This window comes from Ahaetulla prasina, chromosome 3 (assembly GCF_028640845.1).
Source record: "Ahaetulla prasina isolate Xishuangbanna chromosome 3, ASM2864084v1, whole genome shotgun sequence".
Taxonomy (NCBI): Eukaryota; Metazoa; Chordata; class Lepidosauria; order Squamata; family Colubridae; genus Ahaetulla; species Ahaetulla prasina.
In genome coordinates this window covers 83,596,358-83,620,261 of record NC_080541.1, presented here as the reverse complement: position 1 = coordinate 83,620,261, position 23,904 = coordinate 83,596,358, and the positions used below count along the sequence as shown (strand labels likewise).

Below are 23,904 nucleotides of genomic sequence, written 5' to 3'. Positions count from 1 at the left end.
ATGCTAAATTTGCACAACAGGGTGGTTAACCAAACTGTGGTTATGGCCAGTGATATGTGAATTTAATCCAATCTAACCATTCCTTTACTGTTCAGCTTGTATTTAAAATAAAATAAAATAAAATAATAGAATAGAATACAATAGAATACAATAGAATACAATAATAAAATAATAAATAAAATAAAACAAAACAATACAATACAATAATAATAAATTAAATTAAAATAAAATAAAATAAAATAAAGGCGTTCACGGAAGTCGAGACGCCGCTTCGAAGAAAGACCAAAGAGTAAGCGAGGGCCACGCCCGCTTCTGGCCCTTTGACAACCAGGGAAGAGCCGGCGCGATCGGGGATCGCTTGCTTTGGCCTACCGTTGCCAGCTGCGGCTGCTGAGTGGCAGCAATGGAGGAAGCGCAGGAGCCGGCAAGAGGAGACGCCACCGAGCGGGTCTCGGCTCCCGCCCCGCCGGCCGAGGAAGGGGGAATCTCGCTGCACAATTTCTCCTGGCGTTTAGCGGAGCACCTGGTGAACTTCCACGCCATGCGCCTGCAGGACTCGCTCTTCCTTTGGGTCGGGGACCGCCCGGAGCTCAGCAACTTGGCCGTGGCCATGTGCACCCCCCGCGTGAGTCCCGGACCTTTTGCCCCTCCGGGGTTACAGCTTGAGTGGGTGGGTGGGTAAAGGAAGCAGCAGGCGATGCACATCGTAATGCAAATGTGGGGTAGCTGCCGGTTGGCTCCCGACACAGCTAGCAACCATTTTCTCCGCAGATTCAAGCCGTGGTCTGTCTGTCTGTGTGTGTCCGTCTTCCTTTCTTTTTTTAACAGAGCTATGAGGAAGCGAACTCCTGCTGCAGCTCAGCTTTGTGGGTGCAGGTAGTCCTTAACTTACGACCACAACTGACCCCACAAATTATGTTCCTAAGTGAGAAATTTAGTTAAGTGAGTCTTGCCCCGTTTGATGACTTTTTCTTGCCAGGTTGGTTAAGTGAATCACTGCAGTTGTTCAATTACAAGGCCAGTTGTTAAAAGTGAGTCTGGCTGTCCTCATTGATTTTGCTTGTCAGGAGGTTGCAAGAAGGGGAATCACATGGCTCGAGGGCTCTGCAACCGTCATAAATACGAGTCAGTTGTCAAGCATTTGAATGTAAATCATGTGACCATGGGAATGCTACAAGGGTCAAAAGTGTGAAAAACGGCCATATTTATTTATTTATTTATTTATTGTTTCAATTTCTATACCGCCCTTCTCCCAAAGGACTCAGGGCGGTTTACAGCCAAAGTAAAGACAGTTAGTACAATTTTTAAGACCAGTTTAAAAGGAAAATTTAGAGTTGGTTGAAGAACTTAAAACCAATAAAACCCCTTATTAAAACCCCACTAGGCCAGTCCTGCACGGTGAAACAAAAAACATATATCACTTTTTCAGTGTTATTGTAATTTCGAACAGTCACTAAACAAACGTTGTAAGTTGGGGACAACCTGTATATCACCAGAAATTGAGTCCCATGATTTCCACAAGGCTTAGTCACAAGAAAGTAGATAGGAGAGGACATTGCGGACTTAAACTACTCTTATAAGAAAAGCACACTACTCCTCTTATTCTTTAAAGAACCCAAGTGGGTCCTTAGGAGAGACACATCATCCCTGCCACTTGGGATCATTTGTGTATAGTTGAGCAGAGACAATCTGCTTCCAAATTCTTTTTTTAAAAAAATACATTTTATTACATATACAATTTAAAAACATTAGACATGGTGCGGCTTGTCTGGTACATACTTTTCTAACACTTTTTCTTTCGTGTAGGTTACAATATAACGTCATGCATATTCCATATATACTTTTTGTACATTCAATCACACTCCAGTTACATACATATTCCCTTCATATCTATTCAAATCCTGTTTACTCCTATCTAATATTTCTTATATTATTATTTTTTTCTCCCCTTTTCTTCACTTTGTTTTTAATTCTCTATCCCTACATTCCTCCTTTTCTCTAGCCATTTATAAAATGTATTCCAGGTTACATGGAATTTTGATCCATCTTTATCTTTGAGCTCCATTGTTAACCTGTCCATTTCTGCACAGGTCAATATTTTGTTGATTATTTCTGCCGTCTGTGGGTTCTCTGCATTTCCAATATTGTGCTAATATCAACCTCGCTGCCATTAATATGTGTACCATAAGATATATTTCTTCTTTTTTGTAATTATCCCTTACTACACCCAGAAGGAAGAGTTCTGGCGTCATATCTGTAGTCTGGTTTAACATCTCTTCTAGCCACTGTTTTATTTGGAGCCAAAAGTCATTGGCTTTTGGGCATCCTCACCACATATGATAATAAGTGCCTAGTGTTGCTTTACATTTCCAACATTTCGGTGAACAGTTTTTGCACATCTTGGCCAGTCTTGTGGGTGGGAGATGCCACCTATAAAACATCTTGTATTGATTTTCTTTGTATGTAGTGGCTAGAGTAAGCTTTCTGTTCTTCTCCCATAGTTTTTGCCAGCTGTCTAGATCTATGCTATACCCAAAATTCTTACTCCAGGTGAGCATGGTCTCTTTCACTTGCTCTTCTATCGTGTCATAATCCAGTAAATATTTATATAGTTTCCTAATCATCTGTACATCTACCCCTTGTAGGATTTTGTTCAATTCTATAGGTTCGGTCCTTATGCCCCATTCATTTTTTATCTCTCACGTATTGGGATTGGATTTGAAGATATGCCCACCATTCTAGTTCTATCCCTTCTTCTTGTAAGTCCTGCCTAGACCTCAGACCTGCTTCCAAATTCTTGTTAAGAAAAGGACTTGAGCTGGGTCTGGTGCTTGACTCTAGGGAGATACATCTTAGCACAGTGATGGCTAACCTTTTTCTTGTCATGTGCCAAAAGTGTGTGCATGTGCGTTCAGCAGTGCGTGTGTGCAGCACCCATAATGCAATGCGCACATAGCCCCGTCTATGCTCCCCCCCGCACCCATGCATGTGCACGCGACCCCCCACAATTTTTTTGGCCTAGCAGGCCTCCCTGCAGCCTCCTGGGCTCAAAAATAGGCCGTTTGGGGGTGCTGCAACCCCGCCCCCCCCACATACATGCATGACCCCCTGCGCATGCATGCATGACCCCCTGTGAATGCATATGCATCTCCTGCATGCGCCCCCTCCCCCTGTGCATCCTGAAAATCAGCTGGCCAGTGGGAGATGTGCACATACATGTGCGGCGGACCTGAGCTGTGAGACGGCTCACGTGCCTGCAGAGAGGGCTCTGAATGCCAATTGTGGCATGCAAGCAATAGGTTCACCTTCCCAGCCTTAGCACCTCCTCTTCCTGTCTCTTGCACTAATTTTTGTTTTCTCTAATGCAGCTCCTGATTTATCTGAATCAGTCAGATTCTTCAGGAAGTCTGTTTTCCTAGTTTCCGGCACCAAAATAAATGATGGGGTTTTCTATTTTTCCTTTCAGGATGGGACTCTGGGATTGATCACTGAGATAGTTTGCTTTGACAGCCTCAATAATCATTATTGACGTTAAGCTGGGGGTTTGTGCGTCACTCAGAGCTACACTGCATTGTGGTTCTGTCTCATTTGGGGATGCAAGACACATTTTTCTCATCTGGGTGGAGTCACAACTTGATAGGTTAGCATCTTTATCAATTAAGATCAGTGAATCTGTCGCTATCCTAATTTTCAGGCTATGTTCATTTTATATCAGGAAACTGTTGAGTTAGGTATTCTAACCTATCGAAGAGAAGGGCTAAGGGCACATAATAACACTCTTCCAGGATTTGAGGGGCAGTCTCAGAGAAGAGGGGATTCTCCAAAGCACCTGAGGGCAGGACAGGAAGTAATGAGTGGAAGCTTATTAAAGACGGATCCAATATAGAAGAAAGATTTTTTTCTGACAGGGAGAACAGTCAATAGAAAAAACCCCTTGAGGTTATGGGTGCTCTATTATTGGAGGTTTTCAGGGAACCTCAAGACTGGACAACCATTTGGCTGGGATGGCATAAGGCTCCTGCCTTGAACAGAGGCTTGGACTAGAAGACCTCGTGGTCCCTTCCAGCCATATGATTCTAATCAGTGATGGGATTCAATTTTTTTTACTACCAATTCTGTGGGCGTGGCTTGGTGGACGTGGCAGGGGAAGGTTATTGCAAAATCCCCATTTCCTCCCGATTAGCTGGGACTCCTGAGGCAGAGAATAGATGGGGGTGGGGCCAGTCAGAAGTGGCATTTACCGGTTCTCCGAACTACTCAAAATTTCCGCTACCAGTTCTCCAAAACTGGTCAGAACCTGCTGAATACCACCTCTGATTCTAACGTATCTTAGGCTGAAGCCAAGAAACCACAAGGTTGAGCTGTTATCGGTGTCAAAAAAGACTGTACAACATTTTATGTACCAATTAATTATCTACAATTGGTGCTTATGGTTTCACAGTACTTGTTTTACAGGGTTGTTTTTTTTTGTTGCCCAGAAAAAACTCCATTTGGCTACTGTTTTGTCGTTTATTAATAGGAGCTTCTAAAGTTTGTTGGCATATATGTATGATGGAAGCAAATTATGCCTAGGAATAAAAGTATTCATGGATAAATGTGTAAGGAATGCCTGTTGTTACAATGGCATAAACATCTGCTTCTAATTATGATAGTGCTAAAATGATGAATCGTGTGCCACGATGGCTTTTGTACTTGCACTGTGACACTGTAGGCACATACATGAGATTTACATCCCTCTTTCACATGGCATACATTTATAGATAACAAAAGTGTATTGGTAAAGGATATAAATGTATGTGCGCATTTGAACGTAGATGATACCTTGTAATTGACAGAATCTGAATTATTGCAGAGAATATTAACTAGATGTGTGATGCAGTGAGGAACATGTGGCTAATGTATCAAAACCCAAGATGGTTGCATTTGACAGGGAAAATGGAGCAAAGACTTCCAGAAATAGTGAAAAAACAGGTGTCAGTTTTGGAAGGCAATTTTCTTTTTGCTTCTTAACTGCCACATATTTTAGCTGGGGAAGTTGGGAGGGGGTTGTTGTCGGAGCGATAGGAAGTTAGTCATAACAACATTCCGTATTCAAGGGCATCCTGCGTCCGATGGAGACTGCCTGAAGATTGTATCCAATTGAGTGTGAAGAGTTGATTGGACAATGTGATGAACTTGTGGGTGTAGGGCAGGCTGTGAACTGTCAACTGGGTGTGGAAAACCTGGAAGCTTTCAGTTTCAACATGACATCTCTAATAAATTAGAACTTTGAGGAACCTCAAGCCTCAGAGCTTTATTTCGTTGGGGGTGTTCCTTGGAACCCTGACACCAGGGCAGGCAGATGAATTTGTGTATCATGATATTGCAATATGTTTTATAAACAAAAAATGTAGGGAGAATAGTTGTGGGTGGAAAATGTTGTGTCGAAAAAAGCAAAAATAGTTATGTATAAAACCAAGCTACTCTCCACTTTGTTGCACTGGCAGTCCTTGACTTACAACCACAATTGGGACTGGAATCTTAGTCGTTGAGTGAGGCAATCATTAAGTGAGATGTCACATGACTGTTTTGCTTAACAACTATAATCCTGGCACTATTGGTTGTGGTTATTGAGCAATCTTGTGGGTCGTTAGGAAGATGGAGTCCCACCTAAGGAGTGAGGAGTGCCTTAGAAACAGTCTGACAGGGAGCATTTTCAGCCCAGAGTGGAGAGAGAGAGAGAGAAATCTCTCTGATTAGATTGGAGTTTGGTGAGAGAATTGGATTTTGGAGATAAAATTTTCAGCCCTGGAGTGGGCAGACTTTCTTTTCTTTCCACCGTGAGGCTGAAAATCCTCTCTGATAAAATCCAAGCAGGATGTTCAACCCCAGACCAGAGAGACCTTCCCTGCTGGCTTCCCCATTGACTCTCTTGTGGTTGCCAGAAGGAGAGATTGCAAATGGTGATCACATGATTGTGGGGCACTTGGCAACCAAATGTAAAATGGTTTGCCAAGTGCCCAGATCTCAGTCATGTGACTGCAGGGGCCATTACAAAAGATGCAACTTTAGGGAACAGTTGTAGGAGCTTTTGCTTAGCTACTTTGAATGATTGTTGAACAAATGGTCATAAGTTAAGGACTACCTGTAAATGTTTGTTACGTTTGTAGAAATATGTTTAACACGGTTAATACACTTCTACATAATAGTGCAAAACCTGAAAGATAATTATGAGCATGTACCGTATATACTCAAAAGTTTAGTTTTATTTGCTCTACTTCCCCCCATGCTCTTAGATTAAAGGCATTAAATCTATTTAGATATGACCTTTCTGTTTTGTGACCTTTCATTTTAGCATTTCTGTTATTTTCATACATCTTTGGAGTGACATTTTTAGAAAAGAAATATTAAATAAAAGGCTCAAGCAAAATTGTATCTTCAGTGGCATCAACATTGGGAAAAATTCCTTAATTATAGCAATATATATATATATACAGTTCCTACTCAAAGTCACTCATCCCCTAGTGACTAGTCACTTCCCGTCTTGACTATTGCAACACGCTGTACATGGGGCTGCCCTTGAAGAGCATCCAGAAAGCTCCAGTTGGTGCAAAATGCAGCGGCCCGCACGGTTTTGCACAGACTTCAGTGCGCACATGTATGACCTTTCCTGCAGGAGCTGCATTGGCTGCCAATTTGCTTCCATGTGAAATTCAAGGTGCTGGTTGTCACCTTTAAAGCCCTTCATGGCTTGGGACTAGGTTACCTGAGGGACCATCTCTTGTCAGTTACATCTACCCGATCCATCAGAGCTGGGAGGAAGGGAATGTTGTGGGTCCTGTACTCTAGGCAGCTACACCTGATGGGACCAACAAGAAGGGCCTTCTCCGTAGTGGCCCCCTGTCCCTGAACATCATCCCCACAGAGATTAGAATGGCCCCCACTCTAGCACTCTTTTGGAAGGCACTGAAGACCTGGTTCTGTCAGCTGGCCTGGGGAACCCAGAGCAGGATGGAGCCCATTAAATGGCTCGTGTGAGATGCTGTCGCTGGGGCAGGGGGTGATTTTCATATATTAATTTATTATATGATTCTTTTATTAAGTTTTATTGTTTTTATATGGGGTTTTATATTCTGTAAGCCGCCTTGAGTCACCATGTGCGAATAGGCGGCAATATAAATTAATTAAATAAATAAATACTTGCATAAATATTTTTTTCTGAGCAGAGGATCTATGTATGTATGACTGCATAGAATTTCTCTTAAAACCTTTTCTTTTTTTTCCAGGACTCCATTCCAGCATCTGCCTTACTTTTTGGCAATGCTTCCGATAATACCTCAAATTGTTTAGCTCAAAGACTAGGTATGTATGCATGGATTTTTAAAACTTCACACAGGGAAATGGAAGAAAAATATCTATGACCGCATAGGATCGGCTTGATTGATAGCCTTTTTATGTGCTGGGCACCATGATACAAAAGTTAAAAAAAACCCATAATGGTTCAAATTATATGGGATCATCATAAACCTTGTGAGCTTTCAGCAATCTTTGAAGCATGTTTATTATTGTTGTTTTAAAGCAGGGTGAGGAACTATGGCCCTTTTATGACTTGTGGACTTCAACTCCCAGAATTCCTAAATTCCCATGCTGGCTCAGGAATTCTGGGAGTTGAAGTCCACAAATTATAAAGAGACCACAGTTCCGCACCTCTGCTTTAAAATAATAATAAACATGCTCAAAGATATTCCCAGATATTCGCTGTGGATATTGAAAGCAATTCAATTCCTGTTTAAAGTAAGCCTTTCATCCTGAAGAACTCCCAAAGCTTTATGTGGAGAATTTATCCCAAATGTAAAGCAACTGCCTCCCACATCCATTTTTTGTCAGCAACTGTGAGCTTGGAACTGTGGGAAACACATGATAATTTGATTCTATCAAATCCTGTTTCTGTCAAAAGCGGCATTCCCCAAGGCAGCGTTCTTGGACCAACACTCTTCATATTATACATTAATGATCTCTGTGACCATATTATAAGTAATTGTGTTCTCTTTGCTGACAATGTCAAACTATTTAACACCACCAACAATACAGCTACCCTTCAAAAAGACCTTGACTTTGTGTCAGAATGGTCTAAAACTTGGCAACTCCAAATCTCAACCAGCAAATGCTCAATCTTACACATTGGAAAAAAGAATCTAAACACTAAGTACACGCTCGATGGACATTATCTTACAGATGACCCCCACCCTGTTAAAGACCTTGAAGTTTTCATATCAAATGATCTAAGTGCCAAAGCCCACTGCAACTACATCGCAAAAAAGGCTTTAAGAGTTGTAAACCTAATATTGTGTAGCTTCTTCTCCAGAAACACTACACTACTAACTAGAGCATATAAAACATTTGCTAGACCAATCCTTGAATACAGCTCGCCTGTCTGGAACCCATACCTCATTTCAGACATCAATACAATTGAACGTGTCCAGAAATATTTTACAAGAAGAGTTCTCCACTCCTCTGAATACAACAAAATACCTTATGCCACCAGACTTGAAATCCTGGGTTTAGAAAATTTAGAACTCAGCCGCCTTCGACATGACTGAGTTTAACTCATAGAATCATCTATTACAATGTCCTTCCTGTTGAAGACTACTTCAGCTTCAATTGCAACAATACACGAGCACACAATAGATTTAAGCTTAATGTTAACCGCTCCACTCTTGATTGCAGAAAATATGACTTCAGTAACAGAATTGTTAATGCTTGGAATACACTATCTGACTCTGTGGTCTCTTCCCAAAATCCCCAAAGCTTTAACCAAAAACTGTCTACTATTGACCTCACCCCATTCCTAAGAGGTCTGTAAGGGGTATGCATAAGAGCACAAGCGTGCCTACTGTTCCTGTCCTAATGTTTCCTTTCATTATATCCAATTAATATAGTTATTATATACTTATGCTTATATATATGCTTATATATTGTATAGTTATTTCATGCTTATGCTTAGATATACTGTGTGACAAAATAAATAAATAAATAAAATAAAATCAAATAATATTTGATTTCTGCTATGCCTTCCTTCAAAGGTTGATAGACTTGTGCTTTGTTTATGTTTTAGCCAGCAAGACTAAAAAACAGATTTTTGTCAGCTACAACGTTCAGAATACTGACAACGGCTTCATACTACTTGTGGAAAATCGTATCAAGGAGGAAATGGCAGCTTTCCCAGACAAATTTTAGTTTGGGATAGTCACATTTTTTTTGTTTATATTTGTTTTTTTCAAAGAAGATTTTTTTAAAAAAAAATGTCGCTGAGATATTTGGGATGGTAAAATGCATTGTTTAATTGAGCTTCTTTTTGAACTAATGAATGAATCTACATATATAATGAAAAGGAAAGAAGTATTCAGCTCTTCAGATATTCCTGTTGGGAGAATATAGAACTGGAATAAATGCTGCAATATTTGACAGATGTTGCCACCTACTGTTTCTGCTTGATATGACATAAATCTGTTTTGAATTTTCCAATCTTATGTGGCATCCAATCAATGATAAGATGAATCTGTTCAGTGGAATGTATCAGTTTTGAAATGGATTCATTGCAGAATATATGCCCATAGCAAACAAAGTAAAAAAAAAAGTCTTACTGTATTTTTCGGACTATAAGATGCACTCCCTCCCCCAAAAAGTGGGTGGAAATGTCTGTGCATCTTATAGAGCAAATGTTGCTGAAGCTCACCCACCCACCAGCCCTCACCCTTTGGCTTCTGCCTCCCAGCAATTTGCTTCCTTGCAGCAAAGAGCAAACAGCCTGGTCAGCTTCAGCACAGCACGAGAAGCTGATTGGCGGTTGGATCTGCCTCCTGGAATACCACTGATCAGCTGTTCCAGGGTGCAGGGATTGCTGCCGATCACCACCCATCACTGCTGCCACCTATTGCTGCCTCAGTGCACCCCATTTTCAGGTTTCCACACATCCCATTTTTGGCCTCTGCATGCCCCATTTTTGGCCTCCACATGTCTCGTTTTCGATCCGTTCCAGGCGGCGGGGATAGGCGATCCCTGCCTCCTGGAATGGTCTGAGAACAGGATGAGGGGTGGCCATAAATGGGACGTGTGAAAGCCTGAAAATGGAGCATGCGGAGGTGGCAATAGGTGGCAGTGATCCCTGTAGCCTAGAACAGCTGATCGGTGGTATTCTGGGAGGCAGATCCAACCATTCAGCTGCTCATGCTAAATCAGGCTGTGCTGAAGCTGACCAGGCTGTTTGCTGTTTGCTGTTTGCTGCAAGGAGGTAAATTGCTTGGAGGCAGAGGCAGATATTTTTTTTCTTGTTTTCCTCCCCAAAAGCTAGCTGCGTCTTATACTCTGAAAAATACGGTAAAACTTAATAAGTGTAGTCTTATCAGTCTTATTATTCCCTAGCAATTTTTGATGGAATGATGTGCAATGGGATTGACTACTTTCCTATTGTTTGAGCACTAGTGGTGAGCAGGCTTACATTTTTTCCAAGAAATGGGGAAGCATCTAGGAGAATATCTGTGAGATGAAGCAGAAAAGGAGTCACAGGATTTTTCTGAGAAAAGTGAATTTCAATGTATAAAGTAAAATAGCTAGATGTAGATTGTATTACAAAGAAAACCATTTGTGCTGTCAAATTAAAAAAATAAACCAATATGTAATATTTACTGTCGGTGCTTTGTGATTCATCCATTAAATCAATAACAAGACAAGCTACATTTCAGGTAAATTTAGTGAAACAAAATTAGAATGTTTTGCTGATCCAGTTCCATGAACCCCCTAAAATCTATCCACAGACTGTCAAAAAGCCTCTGAGACCTTAAGTTAAGAATCTCTGGTTTACAGTGGAAATTTCAGTGAAAGGCTTGTAAGGAAATTGTGCTCCTTATGTCATATTGGATAACATTCACCGCCCTGAGTCTTCGGAGAAGGGCGGTATAGAAATGTGATAGATAGATAGATAGATAGATAGATAGATAGATAGATAGATAGATAGATAGATAGATAGATAGATAGATAGATAGATAGATAGATAGATAGATAGATAGATAGATAGATAGATAGATAGATAGATAGATAGATAGATAGATAGATAGATAACTGAGACAGCAAGTTTAACTCTGTTTTTACATAAATACTGCATAATTCCTAGAGCCGTGATGGGGAACCTATGGCACATGTGCCACAGGTAGCACATGAAGTCCTCTGCGGGCTTGAACCATTGCCCAGCTCAGCTCCACTGCACATGCAGGCACCCTTCCCACCGGCCAGCTGATTTTCTGGTCTGCCCTGCAAGCAGGAGACATGGGGATCTACCTTTCTCCTCACTTTCTGCTGCCTGTGCCTTCCCAGATCTCCAGAGATTCCTCTCCCAGCGCTGTTTTGGGAGGTGAGGCTTCCCCCCCCAGCCATTTTGGAGGCTTTGCCCCCCACTCCGCCGTTTTGGAGGCTTTGCCCCCCACAGCTGTTTTGGGAGGCAAAGGCTTTCCTCCCCAGTGCTGTTTTGGGATGTGAGGCCAAAAGTGGGGGGGTGGGGGTTGCATGCGCATGCGAGTGTTGCACCATATGCAGGGGGCGGGAAATGTGGGAGTGGCATTGCATTATGGGTGTGGGCACGTGCGTGCATGCACGCTTTTGGCACCCGAGGAAAAAAAAGGTTAGCCATCACTGTCCTAGAGGCTATTTACTGTTTGGGGGGGGACAGGATTTAAAATTCTTTGCCTCAAGCTGCCAATCAGTTGCTCTAAATCAGAATCTTTTTTGGCGGCTTTCAGGAGTTTTCTCTGGAAGTATAATAGCTGTATTAAAGCTATTAAAGTTTTCAATGGCCATTGTTTTTTCTTATTTACATAATCCGCCAGCTCCTGAATTTTAACAGGGCATTCTTAGCAAGGCAAGGAGTGGCATGGTGGCCTAGTGATGAAGATGCTCACCTTGCACTTGGAAGGTTGAGAATTTAATCCTAGATAGTGGCAGATATTTCTCTCCCAGAGCATAAAGACAAAATATCTACTGCGAACTCCACATGGGAATCAGGAGGGGCATCCAGCCAGTTAATGCTCAGCTTCATTCAGTCACCCTGATTCTACCCCGAATAGAAAAAAGGGAGGTATTCTTGGAAAGGAAAGGTAAGGTAAGGGATGGGGAGGTCTCCGTGGAAAGAACTTTGGGCTGTTGTGACCGAGGCCCAAGTAGTTATTACCAGACACAATCAGTCCTAAACAAACATATTTTATTAGAACAGCTGAGAATTACTTCATTCTCAGCTTAGTCCAAATTAAGTCCAGAAAAAGTCCTTCGGCCTTATCACAAACCTTTGTCTTCTTTGGCACTCTGCTTTTCTTGGCAAGAACCCCATGAAGTTCAGAAACAGGAGACGAAACAATTGTAGAAATGTTGCTTTCCTACAAAGAACCCAAGAGCCGCTCTTTTAAGCCTTATGGGAGGGGTCAATCATCTCCTGGCCTTACTCCCAAGTTGTCCTTTTTGCTTTAGCTGCTCTTGCCTTCTGACAGCTCTTTTCATGTGTGCATTAGGGACAGGCTCCTCCTGTTCCTCTGCCTCTCTGCTGTCCACCTCTGGAGGCTCCGGAATCTGTGCATTGCTCCCAGATGGCCCTGGCCCCATCTCTGCCTCCGACGCAGAGCCCTCGTCCGGGCCTTCCCCTGACTCCAGGACTGACCCATTGTCCTCCCCAGCCTCCTCACTGTCCGGCTTCGCTGCCAGCTCCACAGCACATGGACAAAGCAGCATCTGTAATAATGCAAAATGGGGTAATCCCAATAAAACAGATGAACACTGAGTCCAGCAATAATGGAGCAACGTCTTTTATTCCTGTACATTTACATACAAAGTTGTTCAGTAGGTACAACGGGTGTAACATCATGCAGACATTTAGCTTTTAAGACTGTTCTCCAGTAGTTGATTGTTAAGCTTGTGCTATGAAGAAGCACCAACTACTCATGATAAAAAAAAAGTACAGTAACAACGATTAGTCAAGAAAACATCATCAGAAATTGAGGGAAAGGGCGGGGAAGTCATCCACTACAGACATAGCACACTACTCTGTTCCAAAAGATTTTCACACAGTACATTGAAAAAAATGAGGTTTTGTTAACTTTATTTTTTTAAAAATCAAGTGTGAAACATACTCAACACTTGTTGTCTTTCTGTCCCAGCTATAGATGCAACTTGATATGACATTCAGAGTTCATTTTAATGGCACTTCTGAATTTGGTGACTTTTTTTCTTCTTTAGTTTGGCTTTAGGATCTGGCGACATAAATAGTTGGTAATTTAAACAACACCACAAAAAACAAAATCGAGCCAACAATTCAGAATACTCTTTAAGAATTCATTCTTACAATGACCCATAACAAGGTTCTCTGCACCATTTTCAAAATGTTTTGATACCAAATGGCACAGAAAGTCTTGGAATGTTCAATTTTGATCTGAACTTTCTTGCTGTTAAAAAAGGTTTCTAATAAATTATTTTCAAATATACCTCCCCAAAAATGGCTGAACTCAAATTACCGAAAGCAGGAGTAGAAAAATTGGAAGTGGACAGAACAGATACTGATGGTCTCCCTGTTTGGATAAATATAAGGATTTTTTTTTCTCTTCCAGGACCAGGCAGCCTCCCAGGGCTTCCTTAGCTGGAAGATCTGACTGTCATGGTTCTTAAGATCACTCTCCTTTGGTTTTCTATGAAATTGCCAAACAAGATATGCCATTCTTTTTTTATCTGGCAAGAACCAAGGGTTTTATCTGTGTTCTGCAGCAGTCAGTTTTCAAGCATTCTTGTGCTAAAGCTGGTCTTGAAATCTGTGCAACTAGGGAGCATCCCTCCCCTTTTTGTACACCCCATTGCAACAGCTTGTAGGTGATGCAGCAGAAGCTTTCTCTGACAGAGCATATTCTGTGGTTCTGCAGAGGGTTAAGCTTCAAGGCTGCTGCAGGGAAAGGCCATAGTGGCACTGGTGTTGCTTGGTCTCCACAGGACAAAATGGCATTGAGTACACAATCAGTCTCTAACGATCATTTTTAATGTAGCGTTCAAGCCATTCTCACATTACACAATGAGCACAGTAGTGGCAGTATATTTGCAGACACAAGTTTCCTACCACTTCTGCTGGACCTAGACCCTTTGAAAGGAATGGCTAGATGACACACTCCCATTCCCATTTTCAATGGGTGAAGGTGTTCTTGTTGATCAACCTTTTCCTATTAGAGAACAATATTTTTAACTCTTTTTTTTAAAAAAACACAAGATTTAATACATGTATTGCCATTCTGTCCCAATTGAACATTCAAACTGGGCTTACAGTTCAAAACAACAGGGGGGGAAAAACCCAGACGCCACCTGGTTAAAGACAACGTTGTGCTAAAAGGGTAGGGTGGTGAATGGATCCTTGTGGTACATGGCTCATTCTTGCCGGTCTCCATTCAGTTTTGAAGAGCAGAAAGACCATAAAACCTGCTTTTCAGATTTAACAAGAAGAATGAAGCTGTACACCACATATCTGCAACGTTTCACACACTGGAAAAACGAAAACATCAATAATGCCTAATAAATAAATATAGCCAAGTCCTGTGAGGTTGCCTGACAGTTTGTCAAAGTTACAGACTTCTGGTTGTGTGCGTGCAATCAGCTCTATATTAGGGACCGCTGCCATGGACGATGCTAAGGCTGTAAAAAACAGAAGACCTATCCAAATGCTTGATAGGCTGCAATAAGTAGTTGATTTTTCCAGAAGCAACCTGGGGGCCAAGTATGTAGTAGTCCAGTCTTAAGAAGAATACTTGAATGGGATGCTATGGAAAAATATTGCCAATGGTTTGCTATGAGCAAGCCTCCAGCAACATGCAGCTTATTATTGGAGGAGATAGCAGCAGAGACCCACCACACCACAACTGTAACAAACTTCTGTGAGTCCTTGAAAATGGATCAAAGTTCAGGTAGGTCGAGCTCTATGAATAGCCTTCAGAATCTAGGGTTGCACTTGAGCACATTCAGTAGAATCCTGTGGTCCAGCGGATAATTTTATGCCCACTTCATCAAAAAATAATTTAAATTTAGGCGTGCAACATAATTTATTAGAAACATGTTCTACTAAACCGTCTTCAACAAAAATGCTGTGAGGACTCAACTGACGGTCTTCAGTGAGGCAAATTACAAGGAAAGTTGGGCACGAATAACAACACATTAATTCCAAATACCAGATTCAGATCAAAATAATAAAAATGCACATCTTGAAAAACAAATCTTTTTTTGTTTTAAATCACCAAGTGCTCCTCTCTTCTTACGATATACAATCTCCAACCGCTTGCTCTCTTTCTCTGCTTGTTTGTAAAGTTAAGGAGCGTCACATCAGAAAGTGGTGAGGATTGTAGGTGACAGAATGAACACAACGGGGGCTCTGAACCATGGTAAAATGCAAGAAATTCCCTATGTTAGTGCATGGTTGTAGTAAAGACTATATGTACAGGAGTGGGGAATTAAAAAAAGCTACTCCACAGCATACAGACTGCAAAAGTGCTCTGTGTCTACTTGGAGCCTGGATGTCAATAATAAATCCCCCTCCCCCCAAAAAACACAAGGCTCCACTCCACTGAAAAATAAATTTATACTAGAAACTCGCTGTTCCTGATATATCACTTAATAACAAGCATCATATAAAAGGCAAAAGGCGTCACACAAATTTGGCACATGAATACTGCACAATTCAAAGGGCCTTATTGTTTGAATGTGATGTCAAAAGAGATTAATGGAGGAGTGGTGGTCATGTTGTTAAAACCAGACAGTTTACTAGAGTGTGCAAAAAAAAAAAAAGGGGGGGGGGCTGGAAAAAGAAGTTCTACTGAGGTGAACACAGCAGTGGCAGCTGAGGGGGGAAACCCACAGTCCTGAAGCTGAACAACCCAGCTGCTTTATGTTTCCCTCCTCATCAGAGTTTGCAAAGGATTTCCCCATGCTTTTCATTCCGTGTATGAGAGTTAGCAGCTTTATGACATCATTTCTCTTTTCAAGTATTTCAAAAGTCTCAACTCTTCTGCGGAACCATTTTGCCCATCAACATTGGAGGTTGTATGATACTTGCTACTGGATGCAGGTCTATATCTACATCAGGGATGGATAACAATGGTCCCTTTATGACTTGTGGACTTCAACACCCAGAATTCCTGAGCCAGGCCAGGCTGGCTCAGGAATTCTGGGAGTTGAAGTCCACAAGTCATAAAGGGGCCATCTTTCCCCACCTCTGATCTACACAAAACAAGTCTGACAGGAGAAGTAAGAAGATACACAGCGAAGTCAACAGACAATATACAGAAAGAAAGAAAGAAAGAAGGGGCATAACAAGGAAGGGTGCACAAAAGTGGGTCCCTAACACTTTACCCACAAATGCAAAATATACATCAAACAAAATGACCACCAAGTGAACAGCTCTACACATCACCACTTGGCTGCTGCGTTGATTTAAGTGGCAGTCCTGTTGGACAATCAGTCTCATGATGGCGATGTTAGTAAAGAAAAGGGAATAGGAATAGTTTTAACTAGCCACAACTTCAGACCTTCTTGCATGAAGCTGACTTTGGATGACTCTTGCGTAAAAAACACTGCTGAAATCAGCCAAGGCTTGAGCAAGAGCAGAGATTTAAATTGCCAGCAGATATTATTGATGAATCTGTGGGGAAGAGGAAGGAAGAGATGTTCTGTTTTATTAGCTTCCTGCTCTTAAACACAGCTGATGCAGAAGCAGCTGAGTTTCAAGAGCAGTTACCTTCAGGTTTACTTAGGACCAGGGAGTTAAGAATTTTCAGCCCCAGTGATCATATGGGTCTTGGCTGTTATTTATTGTAGGGTAAAAAAAAAACCACGAAGAATCCTACAAGAGCACTTTGGATTTTGTGTTGGTGCACTTATGGCAGCCATTTTGTAAGGTTTCAATAGTAAAAAGGGCAGCTGGCTGACAATATATGCAACCTAGAAAAATAATTACTTCGGATGTCACATGGAGGGTGCTCCAAAATCTTCTTAAAGGGGCCTTTTCAATCAGTTGCTTCCCATTTTTGCCTGTATTTCCCCCCCTAAACTTGATCTTTACGTCATTGCACTCATCCATCAGAATCAAACATTCCTTAGAACAAGGATGATGATGTTGGGGCTAACAAGAATTCCAGCCCATGGCTTCTGGGACAACCAGTAACTATTTTGCCATTATTTCTCCCCTTCTCAGCTTGGAGGTAATTTTTTAAAAAGCATTACCTCTTCTTTCTTTTGAAGTTAAAAAATAATTCTTGATAGTGTTTGTTTTCGAGTAGGGCTTTTTGAAATGGCTTATTTTTAATTAGCAGACACTTGAAAGAATCATCAATAAAAATCTTTCCCACTTAAAAACCCTTCTTATCCATTTAACTTCTTCTTGGAAAAAAATTACCTCCTTGTGCAGTGCTTTTTATTTTTACTGTAAACAGCAATTTACATGTGGATTCTTCAACTTCTAAATTAAGAGCTGTTAAAAATACCCTAGGGCTTCTGATCCAGACTTTTCTTTCTGCTACTTAAAACACAGTTGGAATTTAGCACACTTTCACAGTAAATGGGACTAGGAAGTTGGAAGGAGGAAATATTAATTATCTGGAGAGATCAAGGGAAAAAAAAAGATGATTCAAAATGTCAGTAGCCAAAAAATTCATTGTTGCAATAAGAGATGCCTCATACCCCTAGTAAAAACACAAAAATAAACAATAGAATGAAACCAAAACCATACCACCTCATGATTTCTTTCTTGGAATGGATGCTTTTCTTGAGAGTAACATGGCTTCATGTTTATGGTCAACAAGAGAAGAAGAACAGAATAAAGTGCTTTCATGGGGAAAATCAACAAAATAAATAGAACTATTTCATGGCAGGAAAAAAAATATAAATGGACAGTGATCTCCAGCCAGTTTTTCTGAAGATGCATTTCCCCCCATTACTGTGCCTCAAAGCAATTTGTATCCCCATCACAGATTTCTAGAAGTGGCTTTAGCAGCAGAGTCTAATTTCCCTGTATATCCATCCCTTCTTCTCAATGGTTTGTAAATCTTGGACGAGAAGCAAACCCACAGCTAAATGCTCCTCCTCCTCCTCCTCCTCCTCCTACATTGCTTTCATCCCGTTGGCAGTGACGGTCTCGGTCACCCCATCATTCACTGTTGCCGAACCATGGAGGCCAGAGTAATCTTTAAGTTCAGAGTTCGTCAGCAGCAGGGGCTGCTCCCCCTTCTTATGCGGTATGAGAGGCTGCCGGGTATAATGTTCACCATCTGGAATGTTCTCTGGCAGGTTCTGGTTTTTGCTCTCTGGCAAGAGGAGAATGCAGATGATGCAGATGAGGGTGCAACAAGCAAAAATCACATGGTGGAGGAAGTAGCCTTTCTGGTTGTGAAGTTCCATGATGGGTGCTGTCAGCATCCCAAAGCCTGCACTAGCCAGGACGAGGCCAAGGCCGCCACCCCTGTGGAAGCAAGCATAGTTTTTCAGTCCAGGCCAACTGTCCATGCAATATGGTAGTCACATTAGAATAGCTGCATTTGAGCATCTGTTTTCATGGTACACAGCCCTTCCTACTTATCTCTCAAGTTGGCTATTTTATCTAATACTTTTGTTTAACACCAAATATATAGAAATGTTTTTTTAACATTAAAAAACTCATCACAATTTGCAACCATTGAAGGATTACAATAAAAGTATAAGAGGAACACATATGGAAAAGAACCCTTTAATTACTTAACTGAATTATAATAATGATGGCAACTAATCCCAAACAATTTTTCCAGCATCTGCCCAGAATGTAAAAGTCACCCAATTATATCCTTGACCACAATAGAAGCCAAGATAGTCCTCTTACTATTGACTTTTTAAAATATTTGGTTACACAGTATATGAGAGAACCAAAGATGGACCCTAGCCAAATCTGAGGACTTGTGTTCACTTGTTGGTCTCCTTCTGCCAAGGTTGGCATGGGTCATAAAAGCAAAAGGAGTAGCTGATTGGCTAATAAGTGATAATAAGTGAGAACAATTGACAACAGCAACAGTCATGAAATCTGAATGTTTCCTTCAAGAAATATTTTCAGAAATCAAATGAATTTTTACTCAATAAAGTCTTATTGTGCCAAGCATGTTGCTTAGATCTTTAATACTCTCTATTCCTGTGATTTATTGTATATGTATACTTTGCACATCCTTGAGTGAAATGCACATAAAACCAAACGGTTGCATATAGATGAAGATTATTTCATAACTCGGTTTTAGCAATAATCAGCAGAAATGAGGAAATGTCACAATGACGTGTTCCGCTGTCTCCTTTAAATCTGCATTTATCATCAAGTACAATCCAAAAATAGGTAAAATATGTTATTAAAATTAACAGAATAACTTAAAATGCCTTCTCTCTTTCTGTGTATTTGTGTGTGGACATGCATGAACTATTCTTCTATTTCACTGATCAATCTTTGTTTTCTATCCTACCAAAAACAGAAACTTGGCACTTATGTAATTCTTTGTGTTATCACTAGAGAGCAAGCTTTCCTCAAATTTATTTTATAAGCAACATAAAAGCAAGGAGCCGGGTTACTGAAAAAGATATACTGATGACAGGCTTCTTAAGTGGCATGCCTGCTCACTTTTCATTGTCACATTTTATATCCACTATAAATTTGAAAGTCCTTCAGGACCTATCCTTGTTGTTTTTTTAAATGTTTCTTTTAGCTAATGAATTAAGTATACAGGAATGTGTAGACAATACTGGCCTGGATCCAAATATAACAAATGCAATGACAGAGGCTTTAATCACAAGCAACCTCTCACTGATTTCTAAAAAAAATATTTTCTAAGTGTGAGTCTCCGGATTTAACACATTATTCAGAATAAAACCATCCTTTGATCAAACAGTGGAAGACAGAACAATTTCTATCCACATTTTCCATACTATCCATGAATTCAGATACCTCTGTTGCGTCCACATTTACTTATCTTTTATCTATTGTAAGCCTTCAAAGTTTTTTTTTGTAAGGAAGGCACCAAATAGAAGGCACCCTTTTCTTCATATTTTTTTAATCTTTCTATAACAGCCCTCTTGAGATCAAGCGATCACACTGTTTCATCTCCTGAAATTCAGTCTGTGGAATTTATTATCCATCGACTTCTAGTAGTGCTTAAAATCAGGAATCTGTACGAATACATCGGCTCTGTCAGGATTCTAAGATAGGCTTTTTGGGTGAATTTATTTATTTATTTATATATTCACACTTTAGGGAGTTTCCAAAAGTTGCAGCTATACTTTCATGGAATATACACATATACTTCAGTGGAACATGGAATATGAATGAGAAATCACTCCCAAATAATTTCAGGGATTACTCTCTCACACACTCTGAATGCTCTCTCTCTCACTCTCTGAAATTATTGGAAGTGATTCTCTTTCAGCTTCTTTTGATTTTTCTGCTTGTCCTCTTTACACCAGCAATCAAGTAAAGGGCAAAATAAATCCAGGTTTTTCTATCTGGATTGAAGAGAGAAAATATCTACCGTGGACCTTTCATGTTTCTTAAGAGGTCCCTAAGGGGGTGGGCATCAGCGCATCAGCGTGCCTACCATCCCTGTCCTACTGTTCCCAATTATATGTAATCATTCTGTGTGTTTATGGCTATGTTTTGCCTATTTATGTCCCTTTTTTTTGCACCAATTTTTTTCATGTGCCCATGTCTATGTCTATACCGTTACTTGTTTCCTTGTTCTTGTTGACAAATAAAATAAATAAATAAGGTATAGTAATAAAGGTGCTGGACTAGAAACAGGGAGAGTCAAGTTCTGGTCCTCCCCTAGGACAAAAGCTAGCTGGATGACCTTGGGCAATCATGCTCTCCATCCAAATTAGCAAGCTAGATGAAAAGCACAGTCCTGGTCACAGCACACACTGATAAGCTTCACTGAAACAACAGTGAAGCTAAGAAGTCACTTAGCTGAGACAATTTTGATTTTGTTCCTTTTTCCCAGATTCCCATCTGGGTAAAGAGATTGAGAAATGTTTCAAATGGGAAAGGCCCAGCTTCTTTGCACCTGTACCCTCACTGAAACTTTTTCTTCCCTCATGAATATCTCATCCTATTAAAAAGAATTCTGCTTTCAGTAACCAAAATAAACGGTTATTCCACACCAAAAGCTATCTGGCTCAGGAATTCTGGGAATTGAAGTCCACAAGTCATTAAGGGGCCATAGTTCCTCACCTCTGATCTATCTGAATGAATGAGACTGTATCAAAGGATCTCTACTTCTCTTTACACTTCAGTTTGAAGTTGTTCAAAGCAGATCTTTTCTTGTAACAACTCAAGTTTTAACGAATGTCATTAATTGCCCCTCTAGTCAATACCTTTGATTTTTGAAAGTTTAAAAATGTTTTTATGAGCTTATTTTCATCAAATTTGGAGCCAGTATATTAAACAGCTGAGAGAAATGAACAGGAAAAATCAAGACCCAGAAACACAATTTTAACAACACTGATTCATTGTAAAGGATTATTGTAAAGGGTATTGAGAAGATTTTATATTACTTCAACTTGAGTTATGCCATTCTTGAAAATCAAACTGGGTTTATATCCCAAATAAACCTAAAAATATTTTTCTAATACGTTTAGCAAGAAAGTAATTTAATATTTCATGCCCTTCAATGTTTTCCTTTTATCAGTGGAGCTAAGGAGAGCTTAATCCTCTCTCCTCCAATATTAATTTGATTTACTACAAAGTTATATAATAACAGTATGCAAAAAATTGTATATCCATCATCTCACTAATATTTACAATGCTCCATGACTACAGTGTTTATGATAGCAATAGAGAGTCAAAGTCTAATATAATTGCTAATATCTCATTTGCTGCAGGCAAAATAACATGTGCAATAATACATGTGTTAAAGGTATTGGAACAGCTTACATTCTGTGACAATACCTTTAGCACACCCACATTTGCCTATCCCAGGTCCTTGGAAAAGACCTGATAGATGGATAAAAATGCCAAATCCCCTCTGAACATTTGGCTGACTGTGTGACAAACAACAACAATAATACTACCGGTATTAGCAGGAACACTGCTACTACTTGGAACAATGTATGCATTACTATTTCTTTAACTATCCTAAATTTTTGGGAAAGATCTGATAGTCAAAAGTACTAAATCCAGTCAGAGATATCTGGAGGGATAAATAGATTGAGAGGGATGATTGGTCCCGGAATGAGACAACTCAGCCAATTTGTCAAGGCCAACTCACCACAGATAACTTGCCATGGCCAACTTGCCATGGGACAATTTGCTGCAGGACAATTTAACAGTTCAATTTAATTCTTTAGAATAATTTAAAAATTCTTTTAATTTTTCTCATTCACATTTAATTTCACCCCTCCTTTGGCACCCTTTCTTTAATGCTTCTATTCCACTATTTCTTTGATATTAGTGTAACTTTTGTCCCGCGGCAAGTTGTCCTGCAGCGAGTTGGCCATGGCAAGTTGGCAGTGGCGAACTGTTGTAGACCTGACTGGTCCAATGTCACCCTGATGGCTTACATGTGTATGGGATGACAAGGTCCTGGGTCTCTCTCAAAACCTAGCCAGTCTCTCAACCACTACACCACATTGGCTCTCCTTCAGTGAAGCTTCCTCTGCAGATTATATCCACTAGATCAGAGGTCTCCAACTTTGGCTACTTTAAGCCTGGAGGACTTCAACTCCCAGAATTCTCCAGCCAACAAAGCTGGCTGGGGAATTCTGGGAGTTGAAGTCCTCCAGGCTTAAAGTGGCCAAAGTTGGAGATCACTGCACTAGATAATACAAGATCTCACAAAAGCTGGTGGTAATCACAAAGCACCCAGCAGCTGCCACCAAAACCTGGACAGAGCATTCAACCACTAGCAATAAAATTATGAAATCTACCTTTACGTTATAAATCATTATATTTTTGCCTAAGCAGCTCAAGCCATCACATGGTCCTCCAAGAAACAATGCCTTATGCCCTTCTCCTTGCAACAACACAATGACTCTTCAAATCATATGATGGTGAGAGGGAGTTTTTATTTTATTTTAAAATGTACTGATAAGAGAATATTAGGACAATGTATGCAACAATTTGATCTCATCATTATGAATTGATTAAAAGTGTACACATTGCTTCTTATGTACACACTTCTGTAATGATTGACCACAAAAGTGTAAATAATAAAACAACAGGTAAAAAGAACAATAATGAGCTAACTGGATATGCCAAATGTTTGGTTTGCCAATATTCTGAAAAACACTATGGCATGGCAAAGACCTTTTAAAAAGTATACAGTTGTGATAATCCCTTCAAAACCAGCATTTTGATTGGATTAGAACAGGGGTCTGCAAACTTGGCTCTTTTAAGACTTAAGCAAAGCTGGCTGAGGAACTCTGGGAGTTGAAGTCCACAAGTCTTAAAAGAACCAAGTTTGCAGATCCCTGGACTAGAAGACAAGGCTTATTTGTGTTAAACTAAAAAGCTCCCTGAGTATTTTATACTTTTTATTAAGCCTGTTAATTCATTGATAACTGAAACCTTTGGTGTTCCCCAAGCTCAAATCATTTTATGAGGTTCAAAGAGACACTGGGAAAACTATGTACACTGACTAGAATATAGATTAAACAGAAATAAAAGAGAAATGCAGAGGACAACTGAAGAATAACCACAATCATTTCCAATGATAGCAAACAATAGCCAACTTTATTTTCATTAGCTTTAAGGATCAAAGCTACTGTATGGACTACTCACAGGTGGTATGCAAAACAACTAAACAATGTCCTTACTAGTTTTTGGAAGTTTACATATCAATCATAAGACTTAGTCTAACCCTAAAACTA

At 40.3% G+C, this 23,904-nt stretch overlaps 2 protein-coding genes across 5 annotated transcripts in view; one reads left to right on the top strand and one right to left on the bottom strand.

Annotated features, from left to right (window-relative positions):
• Positions 1-339: 339 nt before the first annotated feature.
• On the top strand, positions 340-10,662 carry PSMG4 (proteasome assembly chaperone 4). The gene is made up of 3 exons (XM_058178162.1): positions 340-625; positions 7,266-7,341; positions 9,095-10,662. The coding sequence occupies exons 1-3, from the start codon at positions 404-406 to the stop codon at positions 9,214-9,216; spliced, it is 420 nt and encodes a 139-aa protein (XP_058034145.1). The 5' UTR covers positions 340-403; the 3' UTR covers positions 9,217-10,662.
• Positions 10,663-12,228: 1,566 nt separating this feature from the next.
• Positions 12,229-23,904, bottom strand: part of SLC22A23 (solute carrier family 22 member 23) — a 130,907-nt gene continuing 119,231 nt past the window's right edge. The window contains exon 11 of one of the 4 annotated variants that reach the window (XM_058175627.1): positions 12,229-18,496. In XM_058175627.1, coding sequence (XP_058031610.1) covers positions 18,139-18,496 — 358 coding nt within the window. In that variant the 3' untranslated portion in view covers positions 12,229-18,138. The remainder of the gene's footprint in view (positions 18,497-23,904) is intronic. The other 3 variants (XM_058175628.1, XM_058175629.1, XM_058175632.1) reach the window with 3 other exon arrangements.